Below are 23572 nucleotides of genomic sequence, written 5' to 3' on the forward strand. Positions count from 1 at the left end.
CTGTTGATCCAACGAAGTACGTTGCTGGCGAATGTCGAAGACACGTTGATGAAACTCTAGGAGGGAAGTCTGAGAGGCAGCGCGCAGACAAGGGTTCATTAAGTGATGCACGAGATACTTCGAAAGCAAGATATTATATTGTCTGCAGCACCTATTTAGAAAGGAAAGAGCTGCCCGTTATTCCGTCATCACGCCTCCCTATTCCATTCCTCCGCCGTGTTCCGCCCAGGCCACTGATACCAGAGAATCCCAGGGAAGAAAATTGATGAGGGTAGAAAAGATAGAGGCCGCTAGTCAGATTGCAGAAGAGAGCTTTTAAGGAGATACAATACACAAGCGGTGGAATCGCTGCAGTGCAAGGGATCCAATTTGCGGGTGTTCGTGAGTTATCGTTGGAGACCAGCCATTATTCATGAGTCCGTGGTCATCGTGAGTTTCCGGATGCGTGATGTGAGACAGGGGACATTAGGGATATGGCAGATCGTTCTGCATATAACCCGTCTTGAGTGCAGCCTTGATGGATTGTCGGAAGGAAGAGGCTGCCCTGGGCATCTTTTCTGGCGCCTACATAGCAGGCTCAGCAACGGGCTCCTTCTCAGAAGCCGGCTCGTGCTTGGGCGCCACCGGGAAGTCCTCCTTCTTGACCTCTGGAGAAGTAGAGCGTCCACGGTATTGGTTGATTGTCTCCTGCGCCTTGGTCGTATACTCCCTGGTGTATCCCTGGAGGGTCTTGGTTGCATTTCCAGTGTGCTGGGCAGCGAGATCCCTCAGTTGTGTAGCTTGCTGGTTGGCCATGTGGTAGCCCTTCTCAAGCTGGGCGTCAATGGCCTCCTTGTTCTTGATGTACACAAGAGGACCCATGTAGGCGATGGTCGTGGCGATCAGAGTCAAGCCCCAAAGCGGGACAAACTTGATGAGGAAGTACGAGACCAGGGAAGCGAAGAACGCCTAAATGTCGCAATTCTAGTCAGCCATTCGACCCTGTAGAACTCTCCCGGCTTGGTGCTTTGGGATGCTTGCGGGGATGGAGACCCTGCGTGAGACCATTGGAGACGCGGGAGATGTAGACTGGGGAGGGAAAATGCACAACTTACCGCAATGGTTGCGTAGACGTTCTCGGCGAACAGAATCCTCTGGGATTCAATAACGAAGAAGTTGATGAACTGCTCGACATCATCCAGGAGCCGCTCAAGCGAAGCCTTCCGAATGGTGAAGTACTGCCTCGGCCGGAACTGAGAGGTAATTCCCTTGCCCAGGACCACTTGACCCGCAACTTCTGCGGCGGCCGTTGCTATCCACAGTCAGCACCAAGTATGCCCGCGAATTTGGGGACCACATACCACCCAGAGTCATCCATGTAGCCTTGAACATGTAGCGGATGAGGTTCAGGTATCGTGCGGCGAAGATGAAGAAGAGGGTAGCGATGAAGGAGATAGCGGTTGCGCGAGGGTTCTTCCACTGAGAAATGTAAGTAGGTGTTCCTAAAAACTGCAATAAAAGGATACGGCTTACGCTGAGCAGTCGGTAGAACATGCTGTGATAGTCTGATTCATGTCAGTCCAGCTACAGCAATTCCATTGGAAGGGAGTCCTACGCGTAAGAGGCTGGCCCGTCGCAGCCGGCTGCTCTGGTGTTTGTCGGGCATTTGCGAGGTCAGCGAATTCACTCCTCGTCTTCGCGGATTGCGCTTTGGCTGCTTCTCCGACGGGTCCTGGTTACGTCAGTATGGGTGCACATGCTGTCGCCATGCCCGATAGAGTATTGTCCGCTCCGGCGACTGCAAAAAGCATAATATGCATTCCGTCGTGTCCCTTGGTCTTTGATCGGGTTTGTTTTCATGCACATCGGGGCTGGGAACGTGCGGGACATTTTGGACTGTGTCGCGAGACCACCGTTAGCTGCGAGCCTAAAACTCCCGATCAGGCTGGGCGCTCTACTCACCTCACCATTGCTGATATTGTCCCTGAGGGTCTGCGTGGCCGGGTGGTTGGAAACGGCGGCCATGGCGGATTGTGCTGCTGTGACGTTGTCAGGAGAAATGCGGGTGGTGGGCGAGGTGCAGATAAGACTGTGGTCGGAGTTAGCTCGTCTCGGCAAGCTTCGGAGCCAGCCAGAATCAAGGCCATCGACGTACCTTACAATCCATGAAGCTGTTCTTTGCGTTGTCCACGTGCGAGCTGCCGTTGGTATGGCTGTCTTCGACGGAGGGCACAGGAGTGTCCTGGTCGTGCAAGTCGCTGATGTTGGTATGGGGAGCTGCCTCAGACATGACGCGTTCGCGGTCGGCAGATGCTTTTGTGTATGCAGGTGCGGAAAGCAGGCTCTTTGGCGGCTGCTGCGGGTAGAAAGTTGATGGTAGAAGAAGAGGTAGTGGGAGAGGAGTTGGGTCTGTGGCTTGAAATGATGAGAGGGCTTTGTGGGCAGGAGCAAGCTGTCTCTTGCACTGCTCGTGTGAGGTCCAAGCGATCAGCCATGACGTTTCACCTAGTCAACAACAAACAAATCAAAGGAACCTGCCAACCACAGGCTCCACAAAAAAGTCCTGGTTGCACTATGTCATCATCGCTACAGCTGTGCGCTTCACGAAAATGATACTTGAGTCGATTTCGTGCTGCCGTTGCTGTTGCTGTTCTCCGTTGCGTGCTGCCACCCTCCGCGGCCACGAAAGCTTCCCTTTGCGATGCGCGTAATTTCAGGTCTCGCATGTGAACAGCCCCTCCAAGCACCCGCATCCCAATGATGCAACGTAAGCAAGAACGAGAACTTGGATACTAGTCACGCGAGCATGCACACGATATGTGCTGTTATGCTTTCTAGAAGCTTTCTAGAACTCCAGCGCACTTGAGTTTCGCAATCTGCTCATTTAGTTACAACCGGTCGCAGATCAGGTTAAGGCACATGAGATACTACGCTCATCCAAAGAAGGGCACCTCATCATTCACAGATCACCATCGAAGGCGCAGGTAGGGGAAGGGTACGTACCTACTTTGTGGGCTCAGGTCACACAATATGAATTGACATCATTGCAACCTAGAACCTGTGAAAGGCTTCAGCAAGCTATATCCCAAATCTGTCTTTCTCGAACGAGGAAAGCATTTATATTGTTTAAGCCTATACAGTGGAGTTATCCAGGAAGTCAAAGACATCTAGGCCTAGGCACTTGGGATGGAGTCCTCTTCCCAAGCCGGGCGTATTGCCGCGTAGAAGACAGATGCTGGAATGGATACCATGGAAAGCCCAAGAGAGCAAAATCTAATTTAAGAGCTTCGCGTAATCCTGGTAAAGCGCCCTATACATAAAATCGGGTCTGGCTTGCCGTACACCGTGACTGCAGGCTCCAGGGGAAGATCATTCGCACTCATGCAGCGTAAGGATCACAGGGGGTCCTCTCGGCGTGGAACGATCATCAGGCTCTTCCTAACGAGTGCTTCGCATGAGTATTTGTGGATGGTCGGAACTGTATCCAGACTCTTGAGGCCTCCACGTCCAACGCAACAGTGTGCAGCTGTGAATATGATGGAAATGCCCGAAGTATGGGATCATGATGCCCCTAGAAGTGCTTGCTCTTTAACATTTTACCGTCTACAGACTCGACTGAGCTCCGGGGAAACCGATCGAAGCATCAGCTGGCAGTGAGGGACGCCGTTCTCTTTGAACACGAGGAAGGCTCGCGCTTCAATATTGGTACCATATTTCAAGTTGCTGAGGTCAAAGCTCCGACGTGAAGGTATTCGGTATCAAGGAATGGCGAGTGGTAGCAACGCTGACACGCTCGGACTTCAGCACATCGGGGTCCACGTGGTAGCCATGCGCGTAGGGATGCGTCCAGGCTGCAAAGGAATACACAAACTGGGAATTATTATGGAGAGGTTGGACAGCTAGCGGACGGAGATATGTATGAAATCCTCCAGGCATTCGTGTCCCGCTTAACGTAGGCAGTATAGTCAGTCTCCCTCAGTCGGCTTGTGTTGGAGCATGGAAAAGGAGCTGCGCAAATTCGCAGACCTCGCAGCTCGTATCAATAGGACGCAGCCAACGCCACCTAACAGAGGAATGTCCGTAGTCGAGACCTGAGTGGCTGAAAGGGTGCAGGTGCAGCTTTATCCGGATTGCGGTGATGCGGCCAGTGTCAGAACGCCCTGTGGAAGCAGAGGGATCGAAGCTGACTCTGTTCAGAATTGAGGAGAGAGAAGATACGGGATGCACCCTGCGTTTGAAGAGAAGGGGGGATGAAACATTGCTGCGTACCGTGTATATTAGCGTGGGGTCGCATTAAGTTCTTCGCCGTGTACCTCGCAGGCGGAAGATATCACAGCCTGAAGCAATTGATACGTCTTCGCCTTCCGCCCGTCTCATCCTTCAAGCCGCCAAATGGTTGTAGCCGGTGGGAGAGCAACTGCGGGATTGGTCCGGGTTGCCACGCGTATGATGTTGGCTTCGGGTGCTTTCCAGGCTTGCGGTTGGGATCATCGGGAGGGATCTCCAGGCCACGATGACGTCTGTCTTCGGCTGCTTTCGCCGTCGCGCGTACTGCTTGATGCCGAAGCTGGGAGCCGTCTGAGGTGATGGAAAAGCGAGCACATGTTGCTCAGGCTGCCGCGGCTTTGAGGCCTGAAGTCTCAGGAGAGGATAACGAGGCTATGAGCTTGCGCATGTGAGGGCCCGCAATCAAAAGGCGGGGGCATGGGTAAGCGGCACGCAGGGATTGCCACGCCAGCGGGATCAGTGGGGGTCACTCGGGTCGCCTTGCAAGGTTGCGAAATGGCGCAGAGAGAGGGTCTGCTGGCAATCAGTCCACTCGATTGCGATAATGCGCGCTGGAAGGAGGCCTCAGGGTCTCTGGCCTCGCTGATGCAGTTCAGTCCCGGGGTTCGGGTCGACGATGGGAGGGGCGGGGCCGTGTAGCCAGCTGCCAGCTGCCAGCTGCATCTCCAGCGGCACCACTGGCGGTGCATCATGTGCGACAACCAAGGCCTTGAGCGACTCCCGCCTGAGCCTGCGGGCGGTCGGCACTGCTGGGGAGAGACATTGGACGCGGCGGCAGCCACTCAGCAGCGGGCAGATGCCAGCGGCGTGTTGGTGCAGCTCGGCCATGCGCTCCACGCCTCTCGCTTCATCGTGGGCGATAGCCCTGAGGGCCAACGCTATCGCACGAAGCGAGACCGCGCCGGCAGCTCATGCATCCAGCCCTTGTGTCCCCCGGGGTGCGCCCACTCGACACACGACGAGCCAGTTCGCGCATCGCATCCAGTGCTTGTGCTCATACTCGCAGAGCGCCGTGTCTGCGTATAACCGTCACGGGCGCCGCCAACAAACGGCCATGCCCTTCAAGACTGCCGTGTCTTGACAGCCTCCACCGGCGCCTATCAGCCCCCCCGAGCCCCGGACACAAGAGCCGCCGCTGGTTTTGGCAGGCCGTTTCGCACCACGCCGAGCCTGGATTTGGGTGCGCAGAAGCCAGGCTTATCACCGCCACATCGTCCGACCCGCTTCTCGTGTCTGGATCGTCCCTCAGTGCGCCCGCGATAAGTGCAGTCCTGGCCCTTCCACCACCTCTCACCTGCAGCCGCCGCCTCCTTCACCTCAGCCTCGAAGCTCCCCGTCGCCCCTTCACGACGTGCTCGCCGCGCTGCCAAACAGCCGCATTCATATTGCAAGCCTGTGCCCTGAAGTCATATCCACTTTATCCCGCGCCCCCGGAACCGCTCGCCGTATGACAGACATGGTCAAAGCGCTCCCGGATCGCCATCGTCAGCACCTGCCAGCCGTTGCCATTACATCAACCCACAAATCCCAATAGGCCCATTGAGCACGCGACACTCCAACAGCTCGCCCTCTGCGGAGGTGGGAGTCTGTCTGGACTCCACCACACCATGATACTCCCTCGCTCCCTCTACAATGAGTCGCCCCCGGAGCGCCGCACCCGAGTCGAGAACAACCCGACTCTCCTCTACAGCTGGTGGTGCACCATCTTTTCTCTAACCATTATTGGAATCCGCTTGTCCGGCCGATACATCAGGAACGAGCGACTGTTCCGAGAAGACAAGATCATGGCGTGGAGCATCATTCCGCTGATGGCAAGAATGGGATTCATCCATGTCGTCCTTCTCTACGGGACGAACAACGCCGCCACCGAGGATCTCAATGACCCCGTCAAAATCTACCATCGCGAAATTGGCTCCAAACTGGTGCTCGCAGCGAGAATATTCTACGCCCTGTTGTGAGTAACTCCATCACACACCTCTGATAATGGTTCTAATACCCGATTCAGCATCTGGACAGCCAAGTTTACCGTCTCCGAGTTTCTGAAGCGGATGACGGAGAGGTTTTGGAAGAGGGGCTATGAATTTGGCCTGCGAACTATCCGCATCTTCCTCGCAGTCACGTTTATCATCGTCGTCATCGCAACTTTGGCAGAATGTCAACCCTTCGACCACTACTGGCAGGTCAAACCCGATCCAGGCCCCCGTTGTCGTCAAGGTTACGGCCATCTCCTCTCCATGGGCGTAACGGACATCATAACCGACCTTCTGCTCGTGTTCTTCCCCATTCCCATCATACTCCGCTCTGGAATGCCCCTTGGGCGCAAGCTGTCACTTGTGGCCCTGTTCTCCATGTCCATCATCCTCATCGGCATCACCGGAGCCAGGGTACCTCTAGTCATCGAAAAGCACGGATTGCAGCAATATCGTACTGTATTCGCGTCGTCCGAGATACTTGCTGCTGCAGTCGTCTCCAACGCTATCATCCTAGGCTCATTCCTCCGTGACAGGGGCGTCAAGAAAGCGAAATACAAAGCTGGATCCACTACCGACAGCATGGATCGCCGCTCTTCGACGCGGCGTCCGACGCTACAGCAATGGGGCAGCGACGAAGATCTCGCTCGAGAACTAGGGTACCGTACGAAGCCTGAACATGCCGAGCTAAAGCCAAATATAGCGCGACCAGCTCAGGTTGTTGACCTTAATCTTCTCTCGCCACACGGACATTCCCCACCCTTTTCGAATAGCACTTGGCAATTCCCTGGTCGGCAGTCTGATCTGTCGCAATCCAGCGGGGACTCTGATGTGAAGGATAGAATCATTGAAGATCCCTTGCCGAGCCCTCGTGGGGGCGGTAGACGAGTCTCCTTCTTTGATGTGGGAGGTCTGTTGGAAGGCGGAAATTCGTCCATGGCACCGTCGCCCACCGATTCCGTCATCGCTCACGACTTTGCACCGCAGCCACGGCGAACCTCGAGAGCATCGAGCTCTTTCATGCCAAATGGCCGAGCATATCCTCCGTCGGCCCGCCGCTCCTCCCGGCTCTCTCAACAATCAGAAGACTACGAGATGACTCGACCGGGTCAACCGCTACACGATGCAGGCGGCTTGTTATCAGAAAGCGACGAGTTAGCTGCTGAGGAGGGAACATCCTCGTCTTCAGCAACATCGATGTCCCAGACCGCTCCTCCTCCCCAGCGGCCAAATGCTCTTCCGTTCGTTGCCCGCAGCGCCCCCAATTCCACCCATCCGAGCGCTCCATCATTACAGGATGCAGGTGGTCTCCTTTCTTCTCCTTAATCCTTTTGTGTGTGATACCCAAGGCCCATTGATGGGTCCTTCATTCTGCATATCCCTATTCTTTCTTTACAGCACGAGATATCCCTATGAGTTCGGCGTCCACGGTTTACGAGTAATGTGTCATGATGGGCTGGATAATGCATATTGGCGTAAGGCTGGCTATCAGGCCGGCAAGACGGAATGTCCAGATACTAACAGTCCTTAGACGCCTTGGCCTATGGTGGTGGGCGCAAGGGTGGATGATGGATATGTACATTACTACATCACTGCAACGACCCTCTTGTGGGTTTGCAGACGAGCATTTTGCCGCAGTTGCATACGTCAACCCGGCATATGCGAGTTCCAAATGGAGCAAATCAAATTCCAACATCGACTCATGCGTGCCCGCGTCTTCGGTACCCGTTAGATTGATTCATGCAACCCAGATCGTGGCTTCATTAACGATCTCTTGGTGTTTAATAAAGTTCAGTCCCCGGCATCCTAGTCGCTGATGCACGTCAAGTCATAGGGCGAGCAATCATCTTTGAAGAAACCGCCCCCACATGCTTGTTGTGGGTCAAAGCTCCCGCTCGCTCATGAGGAACTTTAACGCAACCCTATCAACAACAAATTCTGACCAACAACTCCCCCCAACTGAGCAGCGTGCGATGTCCGCACAATGTCTAGCGCTGATACACCGACGCTAGAAGAGATAACTGAACTAACGCGCAGCGAACTAATCCTCAAACAGGGCGACGACGACGACGACGACCCAATCCAGGAATGTGGCTGCGCGCCCCTCGATCTGCTTCCCCGCGATCCGGATATGTGCTTGCAAGTCGCGTATCAGCACTTGCATGATGTGCCGTATAAGGATGTCAAGACGTGCTGGCGCAGGTACTACGCAGACGCTGCGCTGTACAAGGTGCTGGATGTAGTGGGGGAGCGGAAAGACACAGGGAAGGTGGAAGGAGAGCATGGAGACGAGGGATGCGAAGAAGAGGAGGAGGAGGGGGAGGAGGACTGGGCTACCAGGGTGGTCAAGATACTGGATATGACGCTTATCTTGACCGGGGCGCCGCGGAGGGAAGAGCTTGTGGAATTGTGGTTTGCGGCGTTGAGGGGTGTGCTTAGGGAGGAACGAGAAGAGGCTTCAGAGCGGCCGGCGAAGAGAAGGAAGCTCGACGACGTTCATACATCCGTATCGATGGATGCTCGGATCCCAGAAACCTTCCCTGTTACAATCGCGTCACAACCCACTCTACGCTTCGCCATCCCGCGCGTCTCAAACCTCAGCCTCGAAGCCTTCCAATCCAAGATCTCCAAGCCGGATGCGCAGACGCCAGTGATTATTGAAGGAGCGATAGAGCATTGGCCTGCGCTGCATGAGCGGCCATGGAGACGACCAGCGTACCTACTAGAGAAGACTCTAGGAGGGAAACGGCTGGTGCCGGTAGAGATCGGCAGGAGTTATACAGACGAAGGGTGGGGACAGAAGATCCTGAGCTTTGGAGAGTTCATGGGGGAGTACATGTTGCAAGACGAAGGCACATTAGGCAATGAGGAAGAAACTCCGCCGAAGAACGCCAACGGTCTAAAAGCGGACCACGCGCCGCAACACTCCCCCGACGACCCATTATCATCGAGCCAACAGACAATGCCGCCTTCCATTATCATTCCGGAAGAACCTCCACAGACAGGCTACCTAGCGCAACACGACCTTTTCGCCCAAATCCCGTCCCTCCGCGCCGACATCTCCATCCCGGACTACTGCTACAGCGAACCCGCCGCTCAGCCCAGCAACCTCTCCAATGTAAAACCCGTCCCAAAGCTCGAAGAACCGCTCCTTAATGCATGGTTCGGCCCCGCAGGCACCATATCCCCGCTCCACACCGACCCCTACCATAACATCTTAGCGCAAGTGGTGGGGTATAAGTACGTGAGGCTCTATGCGCCGGAGCAGACGGAGAGAATGTATGCGAGGGGCGTGGAGGAGAGTGGGGTTGATATGAGTAATACGAGTCGGGTGGATTTGGATGTTGCTATGAGGGTTTGGGGGGAGGTGTCGTGCTGGGGAGAACAGAATCGCGAGGAGGGGGAGAGGGAGGAATACGAGGAAGCGTATCCGGAGTTTAGGAAGGCGGAGTATCTTGAGGGCGTGCTGGGTCCGGGGGATTGCTTGTATCTTCCTGTTGGGTGGTGGCATTATGTGAGGAGTTTGACGCCGAGTTTTAGCGTGAGTTTTTGGTTTAATTGAATGAGGTAGTCACAGTAATTCGTTCCTAGCGAGGCAAGGGAATGTCTATCCAGAACTGACGGCTAATGTTGACCCTCTCACGCGGCGAGGAGAATACTACGCCGGGGGTCGTGCCTGAAATCAGCTCCACCATTGAATGCTCATAGCCCGCCGGTATGAAAGGGAGAGCCTGGATAGAGCAGCAAGAGATCAAGCTAGCGTAGTCTACTGCAACAACGCCATCACAGCAGAAAGACTGTGCAGGAAACTAAACAGCCCTACCGTGGCGTCAATATTCCTTCTTGCATTCTTCTCTCCTTTAACTCAGTCCCGTCTAGATATCTATGCATGCAAACACGACCCAGTACTCTCACTCTCATATCCACCCCGTCCTCTCATCATATCGAAACTCCCTCCCCTCACTGTACGTAGCAGCAACAGCTCCACTAGACTAGGCCAGCCCAGACCAGATACCCCATGTGCATACTAGTCCCTTGTCCGCGCTTTCAGATCGATAATCCGCCTTCCTTCCCAACTTCTTCACTCCACGTCCACACGATAGGATAGCAAAAGTGTAGAAAAGAAAAGTACGCACTTATTTACCTACCCAACCAACGCACGCACGCACTCTTTCTCCTCTCAGCCCTTCTCTCTTATACAACCAACCAACCATGCACTCAAAACATTACCTTCCAGCATCCTAGACCTACCTCCCCGCCCGATCAATTCACCTTCGTACGTTCGCAGCGAGGAAAGAAAAGACATCTCGATCAGCCCAGCCCAGTTCAGCTCAGCCCAGCTCAGCTCCGCTCATGCCATCGCCACTACACACACGCCAGAGACGCAGTCCAGTCCCCTCAGCCCACCCAGCCAGACAAGACAGGACTAAAGCGTCATCAAAGTCCCCGCCGCGCAAGTAAACACAGCATCCGCCACTCGATCGACAATCCAGACCAGTCCTTCATATGAAAATCAAGAGACTTTCCGAGATGCCCGATTGTACAACCTCGCGTCTCTGCTTCCCGCTTCCGCTTCCGCTTCCGTCTTCCGCTTCCGCGCGCTCCCCGAGCGCTTTTTGGTACTGCGTAGCACACAACTTGGTTGGACAGGAGCACTCCGACTGACCGAGCGATTAATCCGGATGATCCGATAACTCTGTCTTTTCGCTGCCCGAACGGGGGTACCGAACCGTACTGTATCTATCTATCTATCTATCTATCTAGCCGTACGGCCATCTCTCTCTCCTCTCCTCTCAGGAAGCAGAAGAGAAGACCCTACCCTCCATGCGTAGAGTACAGACTACAGACTAATTATCCCCCGCGACAAACCAATCTTCTTCTCTAGATGTTAGTCTGCAACCAAGTATCACCTGTCGCCACCAGTCTGCTGCGGGAACGGGCGTTCACCGTTCGGCTCCCTGCAGCTTCCTGCTTGCTTGCTTGCTTGCTTGCTTGCTTGCTTACTAGCTTACTAGCTTGCTTGCATGCGCAGGAGCGACAGACAGACAGACAGTATGTGACGAACGACTGAAAGCGAAAGGAGGATTCGGGTTCCGGTTTCCCTGCAGGGCCGTAGACGCGGTGCGAAGGGATGCGTGCTACACTGAAAAGAACGACGGAACGAAACCAGCGGCGGTGAGGTGAGCGAGTGACACTACACTACAGTGCATGTCCGACAATTTGTCAATCATGCGCATCTCCTACCACAGCAGCAGCAGCAGCAGGCGAGGGGGGAAGTGGACAGCTTTTTCCGGCGGCCAATGGAAAAGTAGTCCGACCTACCTTACAGTACCGGCCGGCTTTCGCGACCGGGTTGTGTGCGTAGCACAGTACCTACTAGTGACATTCTTGGTACGGACTAGTCGGTAGTTGAGAAGCCCATCTAGATTCCTCCCTGGGGGCAAGTCGGACGCGTCTCCAGGGCTTATCTTAGTCCCTTGAGCTGCCAAATATGGTACGCTACGCTGCGCTACTTGACTCCTATGTCCGACCCTAACACATCGCACACCAGCCGAATGCCCCGATGCCCCGCCCGCTCTATGCACTCGTGTCATCCCAATTCCTCATTATCGTGATTCCCTATCTATCTTACAAGAGAAACTTGGCCGTACCCAAGGAGATCTACAGCGCGCGGTCCGAATTGCCGTCGGAGACCGCCGAAACCCGCCAGCAGTAAAGACAGAGAGCGCAACCCCATACTTTTCCCCCCACCAACGTCGTCTACATCCCACCCGTGCCCCCAGGCCCGAAGAAAAACCCATCAAACAGATCCAATCCATTTCCGTCACTCCAATCATGCGTGCCGTCACCGAACCCCATGCCGAACCCCAGGTCTTGGAGGCCGCCACCTGCATCACCGTTGCCACCCACGGCGCCTTGCACGGGGAAAGAATCTAGGAAGTCGAGGTCTGAGAAACCCAGTTCCGGATAACTAGATGCGATGTTTTGCGCGAAAGCGTTGTAGGGTAGCTGGTTGGAGATTTGGTAGGGGGAGGGTATCGGGGCTTGGGAGATTGGTGGAGACAGGGCTGATGTTGTGGATGCGGGATATCCTTGCTGCTGGGGTGACGGTATGGTTTGCGGCGGCCTGAGATTAGGGTCAAAGTTGAAACTTTGCTGATGACTGCGCATCTGTGGAGAGATTTTCAGATCGGTTGTGAACGATTGCATCTGCTGCGGTTCTTGCTTGATTGGTTGCGGTGGTGGCGGAGGTCGCATGCTGTTAATCTGATTCGATATGCGACTGAAAGACCGTTTGTCGGTCTCATCGTCGGAGAAAAGATCTTTAAGGTTCATGTCGAAGCGGGGGGCCGGGCGCCGAGACTGCTGGAAGTAGCCTGCCTGGGAAACGTACCCTGGCATGTCCGTGTCCGACCTCGCATCTGCGTCGGAGGTGTACGACGTACTGGGAGAGTGGGATGATCGCGCCGGAGCCTGAGTGTGTGAAATCGCACGGAGAACCTGAGGCCCGAACCCTGTCGTCGACATGCACATTTGGATAGTCGCTTTGCTCATCCGATCGAACGCGTCACGGCATGCTTCTGCCGGTGGACATTTTTCGATCAGGTCGCCCAAGACGGATGTCGCGGCTAGCACGGTAAAGTCGACGTCGTCTAGCGTCTAGCGGAATCAGCGCTGTGACAACAATAGTGCGACCAGGTAGCACAAGGCTAATCAAAGTGAAACTTACCAGCAAACTACGTACGGCAGGGGAGTGCCACACAGCGTATAGAAACGATATGCCTATTCCGCGTTAGCGCCGCATCAGCGTTGAAGAAGGCCCGAACCTACCAGCCATGAACAGGTGATGTGTAGCCAGGAACGTGTAGTTGACCAGGTGCACGCGATGCAGCTGTCTGTACAGTTTCAAAACTTTCTGGCCAGCTTCGGCGACCTTCAGGAAGACAAGCTCCTCGTCTTCCCTCTCTTCAGCATTAACGACCGAAGGACTTTCGACACTGCTATCGGTATTCCCAAGCTCGCTCGCTAGCCCAGACGGTACGACCAAGCTCTGCCTGTACAGCATGATGATCGCCTGCCAGTAGTTGAGCTCCAAGAACAGCGGCGAAAACTGAACGCCGGCGTGCAACTGTGTTGGCGCCGAATCCTTCCAATCGAGCAGGCGTCTGTCAATATCGACCCGCCATGCCCGGAAGGAATCAAAGTTGGCCAGAAAGGGCGAGGGTAGCTTCGTATGCATGTAGTCGTTACCCGAATTAGCGCCACTGGCCCTTGCTTGCTGTGCCTGGCGGTGCTGCAAGACTTGGAGGATCTCTGATTGTAGAAGCCTAAGCCGAAAATAGTGATGTGCTACAACCTTGTAGCTGGGCCTTCGCTGGTGTTCTGGCGGGTCAAGGAACCCCTCTTTCGTGATAAACCTATCGTCGAGCATCGACGGGAACTCGGTCGTCACGACCTGGTCTGTGATGCCAAATGGGCGTCCGACGCAAGTGCTTACGAGTCTATCCAACGAATCTAAATGTTGCGTGCAGTTAGCATGAGTCCTGCACACAATGCAGAGTAGGAGGTAATGAAAGAGGGGTCCAACTCCAGAGCCACCGGGTTCGCAGTCCATTCGTTGCCTGGAGTCAGTGACTTCAGAAAAGCCACCTCGTAGGGCGTAAACGGACCAAGTCTGAACCACGCCGGCTCTGATGCGCAGACCCCTGGTCGCACATACAGACGCACCACCATAAGCGTCGACGCAGGTCACGAACCCACTGCCGCCTACCCCTTTCTTTTGCATCGATCTTCCCGCTGTTGGTGGCTGTTGAACTGTTCTGTTTTTCATCCTGTTCCACTTTCCCGGCATTCTGGTCCTCCGATCCCGAGCCATCTATTCCTACGCCGTCCTCGTAGTGCAACCCGAGATCCACTCCCAAGCGGACGGCTACTCCTACGATGTACCAGAGTCCCGGCGCAACGGGCCTCAGGAGGGCGAAACCTGCAAGCAAAAGCACAGCCTGAAGCTCTTCAAGGCCGCCACCGAAGCCGTCGGGCCGGTCTGCAGCGGGAGTGGATCCAAGAAAATTTTCAAGGTGTACAATTGCGGACGCGTGATACTCCTCGGGCTGGTGCTGCTGACCTGCGAGGCGCCGCTTCTTACTTGACGGCGGAGACGGTCTGGACTTCATTGGAGACGTATTAGGATGGTCCGAAGTCGGCGAATCGCCGGAGTCCGAGCTTCCCATGATGATTCCCGCTCCGATAGCAAACACTATATTGAGCATGTATGACTCTCGTGAGGTCCTGTGTCGCTCTCCCGATGTGTACACGCGCTCGAACATCTCCATAAACTCGCCGCGGTGCAAAATAGGGATCTGGGGGTTGGCATGCTCAAAGTACAGTTCTACAAGCCGTCCGCCGAGCTCTCGATCGGGAAACGGCGCTTGACGAAAAGTAGGCTTCGTATGCAGACCGAAGAAGCTATCGCGCTGCCGTTGTGTCAGGCGCGGCGCGACTTCCGGGGAGGCTTTCACGTTCACTCACCATGCTGGTACCGCCATCCGTGACATTGCCGGTCAAAGACTTGGATCCGCGCACGCTCCCCCTCTCGGACGAGGACCCGGAGACGGAGCTCTTGACTGCCGCGAATACTACTCTTGCAAATGATATCCCTGATGTGGATCCAAGGAAGCGAGGGTCACTGGCTCCCTGGACGGAGACCATGCCAATATTTGACACCAGCTTTGTAAGCTTCTCACGATCATATTTCTCGCTCTCCTCTTTGGAGGTCGGAGGCTTCGCAGAGCCATTGCGCTGCTGCGCAGTCCCGCCCGCGGCAGAGGCTGGCCTGTTCGCGGAACCGCCAGGCTGGAAACTCGGATTGAAGTCTTCGGCCGGGGCGAAGGCGATGGAGTTCTCCTGGAGCAGTGACTCAAGGTAGGCCACTCGGGTTTCGAGGTAGTAAACATAACTGGAGCCCAGTCAGTAGCGAAGCCAGTCAAGACACGCCTCGCAGCGCTTGAAACAGGATCCACCGCAGTGACCCCATCGACGATGCTGGAGGACGACCACGCACCTTCGGGGGATTTCGCGCTTGGTAATGGGGTCATAACCGACGCATTTGACATTGGCTTTATCACACGAAGCGCACGACGGCAGGCGCTGATCGCAGCGGTTCTTCCTCAGGCGGCACCTGTGCACACCGACTAGTAAGTGAAGCGTTCTTTAGGGCGTGCGTCTCACGGAGGGAGGCGGCACGACTCAGGATGCAATACCGGTGAGGGAACAGACCTATTGCAGGCGGAAACGTTGCGGAAGGACGAGGCCGAGGAGCTGGATGCGGCCGAGGCGGTGGGCGATGCGGGCTTTACCGGGGCGGCATCCTGCGGAGAGGCGCCGTCGCCGTCCTGAGAGGACTCATCGAGGGAGCGCTTGAGAGCGGTCATCAGGGCGCGCGCATGGCAGGATGGCAGAGGGACAGGGCTGGCGGTCGCGGAACGTCAGGTCGGGGATGGAGACGAGCTTCCCCCGCTTCGCGCTCCAAGGCTGATGGGGATAAGCGACGCCGACGGGGGTCGGTGGATGCGGCGTGGAGGAGGACGATGGCTGCGTCCAGTTGCCATTTGTCCCAAAAGCAACGACGGGATGGCAGCTGCTGCGGAGGGAACTAGCGGCCATGGCTTGTATCTCTTATCAGCGCCGGGATATGGCTCGCCGCCGCGTCCGCCCTGCTGGGCGCGCCGTGGGCATGTGACCTCCTCGCGCGTATTACCCGCTGCGGAACACCACCAAATGCATCATGTCTCTATCCGTCCGAGCATACCGCTGGGCGGCTACTTTGCACATACACCCCGTGCTGTAGCTCGTGCGCAGAGACGCTGCGCGCGGAAAGGGCCGCTCTGACTCGCGCTGACGGCTGCTGCACAGCGAGCACACCGATCGAGGCATGACGGGCAGCGTGGAAACGGCAACGGCAGCGTGTGAGGCATCGCGACCCAGCATTTACCCCAGCATAGTTCCCCGTGCGGGCGGGCGTACATACATGCACTTCCCGAGCTCGTCGACTGCGGCGACCGACGTGGGGTGACTACGCCCGTCAGTTGACTACGCTCCGAGTCAGGACTGCGACACCCAGAGCAGACCGCCGTGAACGTGAAGACTCGGTTCCATGATTAAAAGAGAATATTGCATGAGCCAGCTACTCTATCGTCTAGATGTGGGGGGGTATTATTCTTTTGGTTTCCAACGCCGACTCAGCCAGACCTTCTGCAGGTATTTTTTGTCCACGCTCCGTCTAAAAAAAATTCCCTCACAAGAGCCGCCCATGACATGGTACAAATCGTCCTTTTCGTAATGCGCCTAGAAAACAAGCTGGCCCCTGGCCGTCGTTTTGTGACTGAGCAATGTCTATGGCCCTGTTCCCATTGGTTAAACTCATTAAACTCCAGTAATAATGGCTGACGCCGCCGCTGAAATGTCGATAGTTGGAAATCGTGTGGCGCCATCGTCATCCTTCTCTCGTGACTTATTTCGACAGCAATGCCTCGCCCGTGTCATCAGGCGTGAGCGTCATGACTGACTCCGCATCCGCGTCGGGGTGCGCCAATGCCTCTCCGAGGCCAGTCTCTTCGTCTTCTTCGACGCCCCGGAACCCTGGTCGCTTCCTCTCCTCTTTCATAAGAAAACCGGGCATCCACCCAATCGCGGCGATACCCGCACAGGTCCACCAGGCCAGGCCCGACATCCCAATGCGGTCACCGACGGAATCAACTGCACCCGATACCGTTGGACCAAAGCCCCTGCAGACGCTGGCGGATGCTGCTGCTGCGCCGTTCAACGTGCCGAGTACTTTCTTGGAAGGAGAGGCGTTTGCGAGCATAATAGCGAGAGACGGGTAGGAGAGCGATTGGGCCGTGACTTTCCAGACCAGCAATAGGATAATGCCAGGGATGCGGAGGTTCTTGGGGAGAAGGGCCAGGTACGGGGCCAGCACGTAGAGGAACGGATAAAAAGCAATGGTGAGCCAGAAGGTGCGCAGGCTGCCCAGCTTCTTGCTGATCCACGGGAAAATGACAAGCTGTGCGATCATCTGGAGGGCGCCTTGTACGGAAAGAAGCGCGCCGTTCGTTTGAGGCGAGAAGTTGAAGCCGCCTTGGAAATAGAATGGAAGGTGGCGTCCTTCTCCGCTCGGCTCCTTTTTCGACATGAGGATCGGTAGCAGTTGCTCCAGGGAAATCGTATGGCTGCAAACAGAATCAGCGGGTGGTTCGGCCTAGAAGCAGAAAACTTACAAAGCGAGTATGCCGTAGCACACAATGTTCAAGCAAACCTGCTTCGTGAATGCGTCGCGGATCGTAGGTGCACGGGGAGCGCCTTTCTCCAGCGAATAGGGCGGAGGCTCCGCCATGGACGAGCGAGAGCTGCATAGGGTTGGTGAGCTGGCGGTGCTCCTGGAGACGCGAGGGCCATGGGCCTCCAGCATTGAGCTCATCTCGTCCAAAGAGCCATCCTTGTCGCTCAAGGGTGCGTCTGCATTCCGTCCCCACACCTTGTTCAGCAGCCATTGCCCGGCCTCGCGGCCGCGGTCCCGGTCATACTTTCGGTCCTCGTGCGTCTCCTCGAGAAACAAAATGCCGACGGCGAGCCCCAGGACGACCACCGCTGTGCAGACCAAGTTCGGAAGGAGATACGGGTAGGCCTCGAAAATGGTGCCCCCAAACCAGGCCGGGAGGGAGATGGCGGGGCGGGCGAGGACCCCGCCGAGCGTTGCGCCGATGATGGTGCTACAAGAAGCGGTCAGCGCCGGCTGCTTCAAAGCGACTCAGGAGACGGCATACCCAAGACACCAGACAAAGGGCATAATCGAGTACGCGCGCGCTGCAAAAGTCAGTCTGCCGTCCTCACGGCGCAGTTGCGACAAGCTTACGCTGGTGCTTCTCCACGGTGACCAGCTCCGCGACGGTGGTCTGAAGAACGCCGATGTTCCTGCGACTGCGTTTAGCGAGCGCTACTGCACCGGCTCCCACGAATGACCTCACCCGTTCAGCAAGCCCCCGAGCGCTCGGGCAAATAAGGCCATGGCCAGATTCTTAGCGAACCCGAATAGCAGCATGCTCAGCCCAGTGCCGAAGAGGCCTCCGAGCAGCACCTTCTTCCGCCCAATCTTGTCGCTGAGCCGGCCCCAGAATATACCGCTCATGCACTCCATGAAGGCGAAGGCCGACGTCACCATGCCCACATACATGGAGATTTCGCTTGGGTTCTTTGCGATTCCGAATGAGTCGACCATGAAGTACGCGTAGGGGAATATCGACATGAACGCAATTGGCTCGCATATTCGGCACAGCGCTGGGAGAGATACAACTTAGCACTTTTTGAACCATATGCACATGGAGCCACTTACCCAGTACGGCCAGCTGTCTGGTGGGAAAGGGAGTTTTGTCTTTCGTGAGGGCAGACGCCCCACCATGCCGAGCCATTGATGCTCAATTGGTGCTGCGATGTAGACAGGAAGGGTGTGTAGGAGGAAAGAGAGAAGAAGTATCAAGACCAGAAACACAGCGGCGGCAAGCAGTACATATGCGAAGGTGCGTCAGGACAAGCCAGAACCTCTAGGGTTTTAAGGGGAGCGTCTGTTTGATATGGACGCGAGCGTCACAAGATATATAAGGAAGAGCAAGATTTAAGTGGCGTCCTGAGGGCGGATGGGCCGCTGCTAGTGACAAGGATGGCGGCGGCGGGGAGGAAACGGAGGGACAGGCGGTGATTGCTGTGCAAGTGGATACGTAGTAGTGGGCGGATACAGACACCGGAAGGACCAGCAAATGCCAATGGGAGGGGACCTCATGGTGCCGTGGCTCCGCCGAAACAGAGGCATGATTATGTCGATAAGCGACCAGGAACTGCTGCGCTGGCGGTGAGGTCCCTCTGGCGGCAGCTTTGTGACTCCAAGGCGACCGGATGTGTGAGGCAGCTGTGTGCCCGAGATGCGAATAGAATTGGCTGCTGCTGCCCCTGAGCGTGGGCCAGGGCTGTAGAAGCTTTGCACCACACAGGACTCCAGCCGGCTTGAGCGGAACCAAAGCAGTGGGCGGACTAGATGCAACCGAGTAAGGCGGACCAGGGCAGCGTGAGGGAGAGCGTTGAGGGACATCGTGCCATGACTTGGAGCTCGCGAAGACGATCACCAGCGCACGTCCCGGCAAAAGCATGTGGGCTGCCACTAGCCAAACCCGCGGATGCGGACCCAGGTCCTAGGCTGCTGCAGCCATCTGCTGCACCACGCAGCGTGCAGGGGTTCCCTTGCCGAGACCTGGAAAAGAGTGAACGTCGTGCCGACCATCGCTCGTCCCTCTGAAGCCGCAAACGGAGGCGGAAGCCATTCCAGCTTCCCCGGGGGGCAAACCAGACCATCTTCGGTCCGGACGCAGTCATTTGCTGTCAGGCTTTCGTAGACGACTCGGCTCAGGGGCAGGAGAGCGGTGCTGCGCGCACGGCGATCGTACACTCTTTGACAGCGAACGAGTCAGAAGGCAAAGCAATCGGCATTATCTTTCTAGAAGCGCCCGCTGGCGAATCAGTAGAGCGCATGTGTTGCACAATTATCCGTGACGGAGGTTTAGCAGCGTGGCAGCATCAAACAGCCGCAATTTGCCCCGGGGCAAGCCCAAAATGGCGGTGTACTGTACATGTGGAGGGAGTAGTGCAGGTACCTACTCCGTACATCTGAGTTGCGTCCAGATCCGACTGGCGGCAATGCACATATAGCACAGGACGCGTCGCCTCACTGCAATGAATGACGATACAGGTCATCATGGCGGCTCAAGGCGCGACTCGCGAGCTCCATAAGCCCGATGCAGCACGTTTCGTGTCCTTTCATCACTCCCTGCCCCGTGCCTCGCGATGTAATTTGCTGCCCCAGGTTGTCATTCCACGCGCAGTGAGACGTGCTTTGCAGCCGGCCAACACGGCCTTGTCATGGGTTCCAGCCGAGATGGAGGACTTTGGGGAAGTTATCCCATTGCTGGCCGCACCAGTCGTTTCCGTCATCAGTCATCAGTCATCAGCACACGATGGACCAAGGCCCAATATGCCATCAGCTGACGTCCTTGCGCGCCCGTCTGCGGCGCCGCTGGATGGCGTCTGTACTGCTGCCCAGTCCAGCAATCGCCGGCCGGGGGGCGAGGCTATTCTGTGTTTCGTAGCGGCCTCGTAGTTGGTCCCGGGAGCGCTTCCGTCGCGTGTCGCAAGCTGAGCTGTCGCAGCACCGGTCGAAGATAGTTTGCGCCGCGGCGCTGGACGGAAAACGGTAAGCATAACGGCCGTTTCGACGCAGCGTGGCCCGGGGTGGAGCAGCGTGCATTGCGGCGGTGTGGATATAAGGCTGGCCTGTTGCAGCAATTGGTCAGGGTGGCTTGCAGTTTCCACGCGACATGGGGCACGAGAGACCGGGGCTGCAGAAGGGCTTGCGACGTCCAGGCTTCTTAGTGGCTTCTGGCCTCGAAAATGCGCCGCCAGGGCGCGAGTGCCAGGCGTCTGATTGCCCAGCACAAAGCTCCGATTGGGACGGCGCGCCAGCATCAACGCTGCAGCGACGAACCTTCGCATGCTTTTTCTGCGAGGAGCGACCGCGAGTGCGTAAACGGGCACTGGGGCCGAGGGGGCGGGGGCCTGTGGCCTTGGGACGTCGCAGCAGCCCCTGGCCTCGGCTCTTGTTAGCTCTGGAGCGCCGAAACGAAAGAATTGCCCGCGTCTGCGTGGAGGGGACAGGTGACCTCGTCCCGGCAGCATGGGTCCATATCTCCGATCCATCTGATGTCAATGTCAATCCGAACGTCACCGCGAAACCCCCGGGGCCAGCGCTGTCCACGTGAGCTCGCACTCCCGCGCAGCAGCGCGCACTCGCACGCTGCCCCTTCCGCCGTGACTGGAGCCAGCGCATGCGAAATCTCTGTTCTGCGAGTGTTCCACGGCAGGCCTGCACCGCCAGCAACGTGAAGGATTTCGACGATCCCAATTGAGCCCGTCTGCCGCTCGCTTGAGCGTCCCATCCTCATGGAACGCAGTGCAGCTCTTGCGCATCGCATCCGCGCAGTGCTGACCGGACCGGGGCGCGCGAATCCTCGTGCGAGGAGGCTATCTCTGCACGCCGCCGCGAACCTTCTACGCCCGATCGTAATCGTGGCCTGATTCGAGGTTCGGTGCACCGCATACGAGTCTCGAGGACTGGGAGCCTGTGCTGCCGTCGCATTCTGCAGCCCGCCTCTCTGCGCCGGAGGCTAAATATGGGTAGGCATTGCGAGCAGGCGTGCTTTTCCCGGGACCAGTCGGGCCGGATGTGCTTGTCGTGGTGTTGAAGAGATCTGTGCCTGGCATGTGACGCGTTTGCTTCCCGCAACAACTGTGTGCCGCCCAGCGGGCCCGCCGTCAGCACTCCACACGCGTCCTGCCACGTCGTGGATGGGTATATCAGGCGCCCGGGGAGCCTCATGACGAGCGCCCATCTGCGCTCAGATTCCGGTGAGCGCAGGAGAGGTTGGGCGCTGCTGTTGTAGACGGCGTGTCTCTGGGCGGAAGCGGCTGCGGAGCGTTGGATAGTGCCAAGGCGATCAGCGCTAGGCGAGCGGATGCGCTTCTGCGACTTCCAACGTCGAGCTCCTCCAACCGGTGCCGACATGCCACCACCCTCGCACCTCGCAGTAGGTATGCCTCTTCCCGACGCGTCGCCGACTCTTCCGTCGTTTCGGAAGCAGCATCTGCTGGTCGAGTTGTATGTTGCGGCGTAGCGACTTGGCGTCGGCCTCTGACTTTCCGCAGCTCCAGCCTGCGATTCGCCCAACTCGATGGCGTTTTCGTGAGCATCACCCCCGGCGATCCTTCGCTCTGGGTCGGCATCATTTTTGTACGCAAAGGTACTTTCTTTCTGCAGGCCCAGAAATGTCAAAAGCGCCCATCTCTCCTCGTCCAATTGGCTGCGGCGGTGTTGCTTTTGCCTCCTCAGTCACCTCTATATTCACTCCCGACAGGTCCCTATGCGCCAGCAGTGCTGCGTTTCCAGATATCCTTCCCAGCAAGCTACCCGTCGTTGCCTCCCCTCGTGACCTTCTCCACCGACGTCTTCCATCCGCTACTCACGCCACTCACGACGTACACTTACACGACCGGCTCGTCAGACACGGATACCGTCAGTGCCACAGATGAGGAAAGGCTGCCACCGGGTGGGTTTAGTCTTCGACACGGATTCCCGCAATGGTTTGGGCGTGCTCGACGGTCTGCAGCGAGCTCCCGTAATGTGAGCGGATCAGGCCTGGACAGTCCCACGCAGAGCCATACCCCCGTACTCTCGCCGGACGGCAAGCACGGCGCGACAGCCACGACAGATATGGGTTCTATTGCCGGTCCGCTTGGGAAGGACGTGTCCATTGTCAGGGTTCTAGAGTACATCCGCACCACCTTCAGCGATGAGCGGGTCCTTGACTCAATCCCTGTAGAAGCTGCAGCAAATCCGGGCGCATATCATGCTTGGCGGGCTTATCGCGCGGCTAGCTTGCAGGCACAGCAAATCCCGCCCAACGCTCCAACATCTAGCTCTCAGGCGAATTCAACGGGCAAGACGAACGAAGGCTCGACGCTAGGCAGGAACCGCCGTCCGGGCGAATGGAACTGGGAGGGCGTGTGGGAGGAGCGTGTTAGGAAAGCAGTGAAAGCAAGCCTATCCGAGCCTGTGTTGTTCGGCGGGCCCGCAGGAGAGGATATCGTATGATATCTGCGCCTCTTGATAATTATGCCATACTGACGACCCAGCAGATCCGTTTCCGGGACGCGGGTGAAGAGGCCATGGCGAAGATGAAAGAACAGCTGGAGCTGGTGCTCTCGAGGACCGCAGTCTGAGCCGTGCAGCTTGTGTATCAGAGGGGGCAGTCAACGTCACTCCCATCACATTTGAGCATAGCATGATACCCTAAATCTTTTACTCGGCGCAACTGCTGGCATTTGCAGCTGTATATCCAATGTCTCCAAACGTGGAAGGTGCGCGCCTGCTCTTTGAAAGCGAGGGGCAAGCGCAAGGTAAACATAGAGAAACGTAGCTTCCCAATCGATGCTGCGGATGGCAGAGGCCTCAATATTTCGATTCAGTCCACCTTCTCAACCTCTCACGCAGTATTCCTCTATTTGCAGGACGCAGTCGAGCAGTGCCTATCCGCATTTTATTCGAGTCTTTATTCATCCTGTGCGTTGCCTGCAGTATCCATCAGTCGACGGCGTCAAGAGCGGCGTTCAAGCGCATTCACTGCGACTTGGGGCGCACTGTGCTAGGCTTGCGGTGGAGGAGCAGAGTGAAGGTGAAGACG

The 23572-nt window shown here is 56.7% G+C and overlaps 8 protein-coding genes across 8 annotated transcripts; 3 read left to right on the plus strand and 5 right to left on the minus strand.

Moving 5' to 3' along the window:
• Positions 1-312: 312 nt before the first annotated feature.
• Positions 313-2374, minus strand: BU26DRAFT_323329 (cell lysis protein-like protein). The gene is made up of 7 exons (XM_033822093.1): positions 2140-2374; positions 1947-2015; positions 1595-1711; positions 1513-1544; positions 1341-1458; positions 1095-1291; positions 313-948 (listed from the first exon to the last, which is right to left on the minus strand). Exons 1-7 carry the CDS (start codon positions 2267-2269, stop codon positions 565-567), a joined length of 1047 nt encoding a protein of 348 aa, XP_033682929.1. The 5' UTR covers positions 2270-2374; the 3' UTR covers positions 313-564.
• Positions 2375-5610: 3236 nt separating this feature from the next.
• BU26DRAFT_323440 (uncharacterized protein) lies at positions 5611-7615 on the plus strand. The gene is made up of 2 exons (XM_033822095.1): positions 5611-6220; positions 6272-7615. The coding sequence occupies exons 1-2, from the start codon at positions 5874-5876 to the stop codon at positions 7560-7562; spliced, it is 1638 nt and encodes a 545-aa protein (XP_033682930.1). The 5' UTR covers positions 5611-5873; the 3' UTR covers positions 7563-7615.
• BU26DRAFT_323441 (uncharacterized protein) lies at positions 7616-8064 on the minus strand. The gene has a single exon (XM_033822096.1). The coding sequence runs from the start codon at positions 7930-7932 to the stop codon at positions 7669-7671; it is 264 nt and encodes an 87-aa protein (XP_033682931.1). The 5' UTR covers positions 7933-8064; the 3' UTR covers positions 7616-7668.
• Positions 8065-8166: 102 nt separating this feature from the next.
• On the plus strand, positions 8167-9931 carry BU26DRAFT_519723 (Clavaminate synthase-like protein). Its single transcript, XM_033829128.1, has one exon. It carries the CDS (start codon positions 8221-8223, stop codon positions 9796-9798), a length of 1578 nt encoding a protein of 525 aa, XP_033682932.1. The 5' UTR covers positions 8167-8220; the 3' UTR covers positions 9799-9931.
• A 1699-nt stretch (positions 9932-11630) lies between these two features.
• BU26DRAFT_519724 (uncharacterized protein) lies at positions 11631-15897 on the minus strand. Its single transcript, XM_033829129.1, has 7 exons — positions 15513-15897; positions 15298-15414; positions 14766-15192; positions 13957-14710; positions 13068-13751; positions 12967-13019; positions 11631-12896 (listed from the first exon to the last, which is right to left on the minus strand). Exons 1-7 carry the CDS (start codon positions 15665-15667, stop codon positions 11997-11999), a joined length of 3090 nt encoding a protein of 1029 aa, XP_033682933.1. The 5' UTR covers positions 15668-15897; the 3' UTR covers positions 11631-11996.
• A 517-nt stretch (positions 15898-16414) lies between these two features.
• On the minus strand, positions 16415-18553 carry BU26DRAFT_519725 (MFS general substrate transporter). The gene is made up of 5 exons (XM_033829130.1): positions 18260-18553; positions 18148-18206; positions 18059-18098; positions 17513-18004; positions 16415-17464 (listed from the first exon to the last, which is right to left on the minus strand). Exons 1-5 carry the CDS (start codon positions 18535-18537, stop codon positions 16747-16749), a joined length of 1587 nt encoding a protein of 528 aa, XP_033682934.1. The 5' UTR covers positions 18538-18553; the 3' UTR covers positions 16415-16746.
• A 1723-nt stretch (positions 18554-20276) lies between these two features.
• On the minus strand, positions 20277-21032 carry BU26DRAFT_505706 (uncharacterized protein; the record flags this gene model as incomplete). The annotated part of the gene is made up of 1 exon (XM_033826865.1): positions 20277-21032. The coding sequence occupies one exon, from the start codon at positions 21030-21032 to the stop codon at positions 20277-20279; it is 756 nt and encodes a 251-aa protein (XP_033682935.1).
• Positions 21033-21925: 893 nt separating this feature from the next.
• BU26DRAFT_428252 (uncharacterized protein) lies at positions 21926-23111 on the plus strand (the record flags this gene model as incomplete). The annotated part of the gene is made up of 4 exons (XM_033823773.1): positions 21926-21990; positions 22038-22132; positions 22247-22977; positions 23028-23111. 4 exons carry the CDS (start codon positions 21926-21928, stop codon positions 23109-23111), a joined length of 975 nt encoding a protein of 324 aa, XP_033682936.1.
• Positions 23112-23572: the final 461 nt, after the last annotated feature.

Source organism: Trematosphaeria pertusa, assembly GCF_010094035.1.
Source record: "Trematosphaeria pertusa strain CBS 122368 unplaced genomic scaffold BU26scaffold_8, whole genome shotgun sequence".
NCBI classification, from domain to species: domain Eukaryota; kingdom Fungi; phylum Ascomycota; class Dothideomycetes; order Pleosporales; family Trematosphaeriaceae; genus Trematosphaeria; species Trematosphaeria pertusa.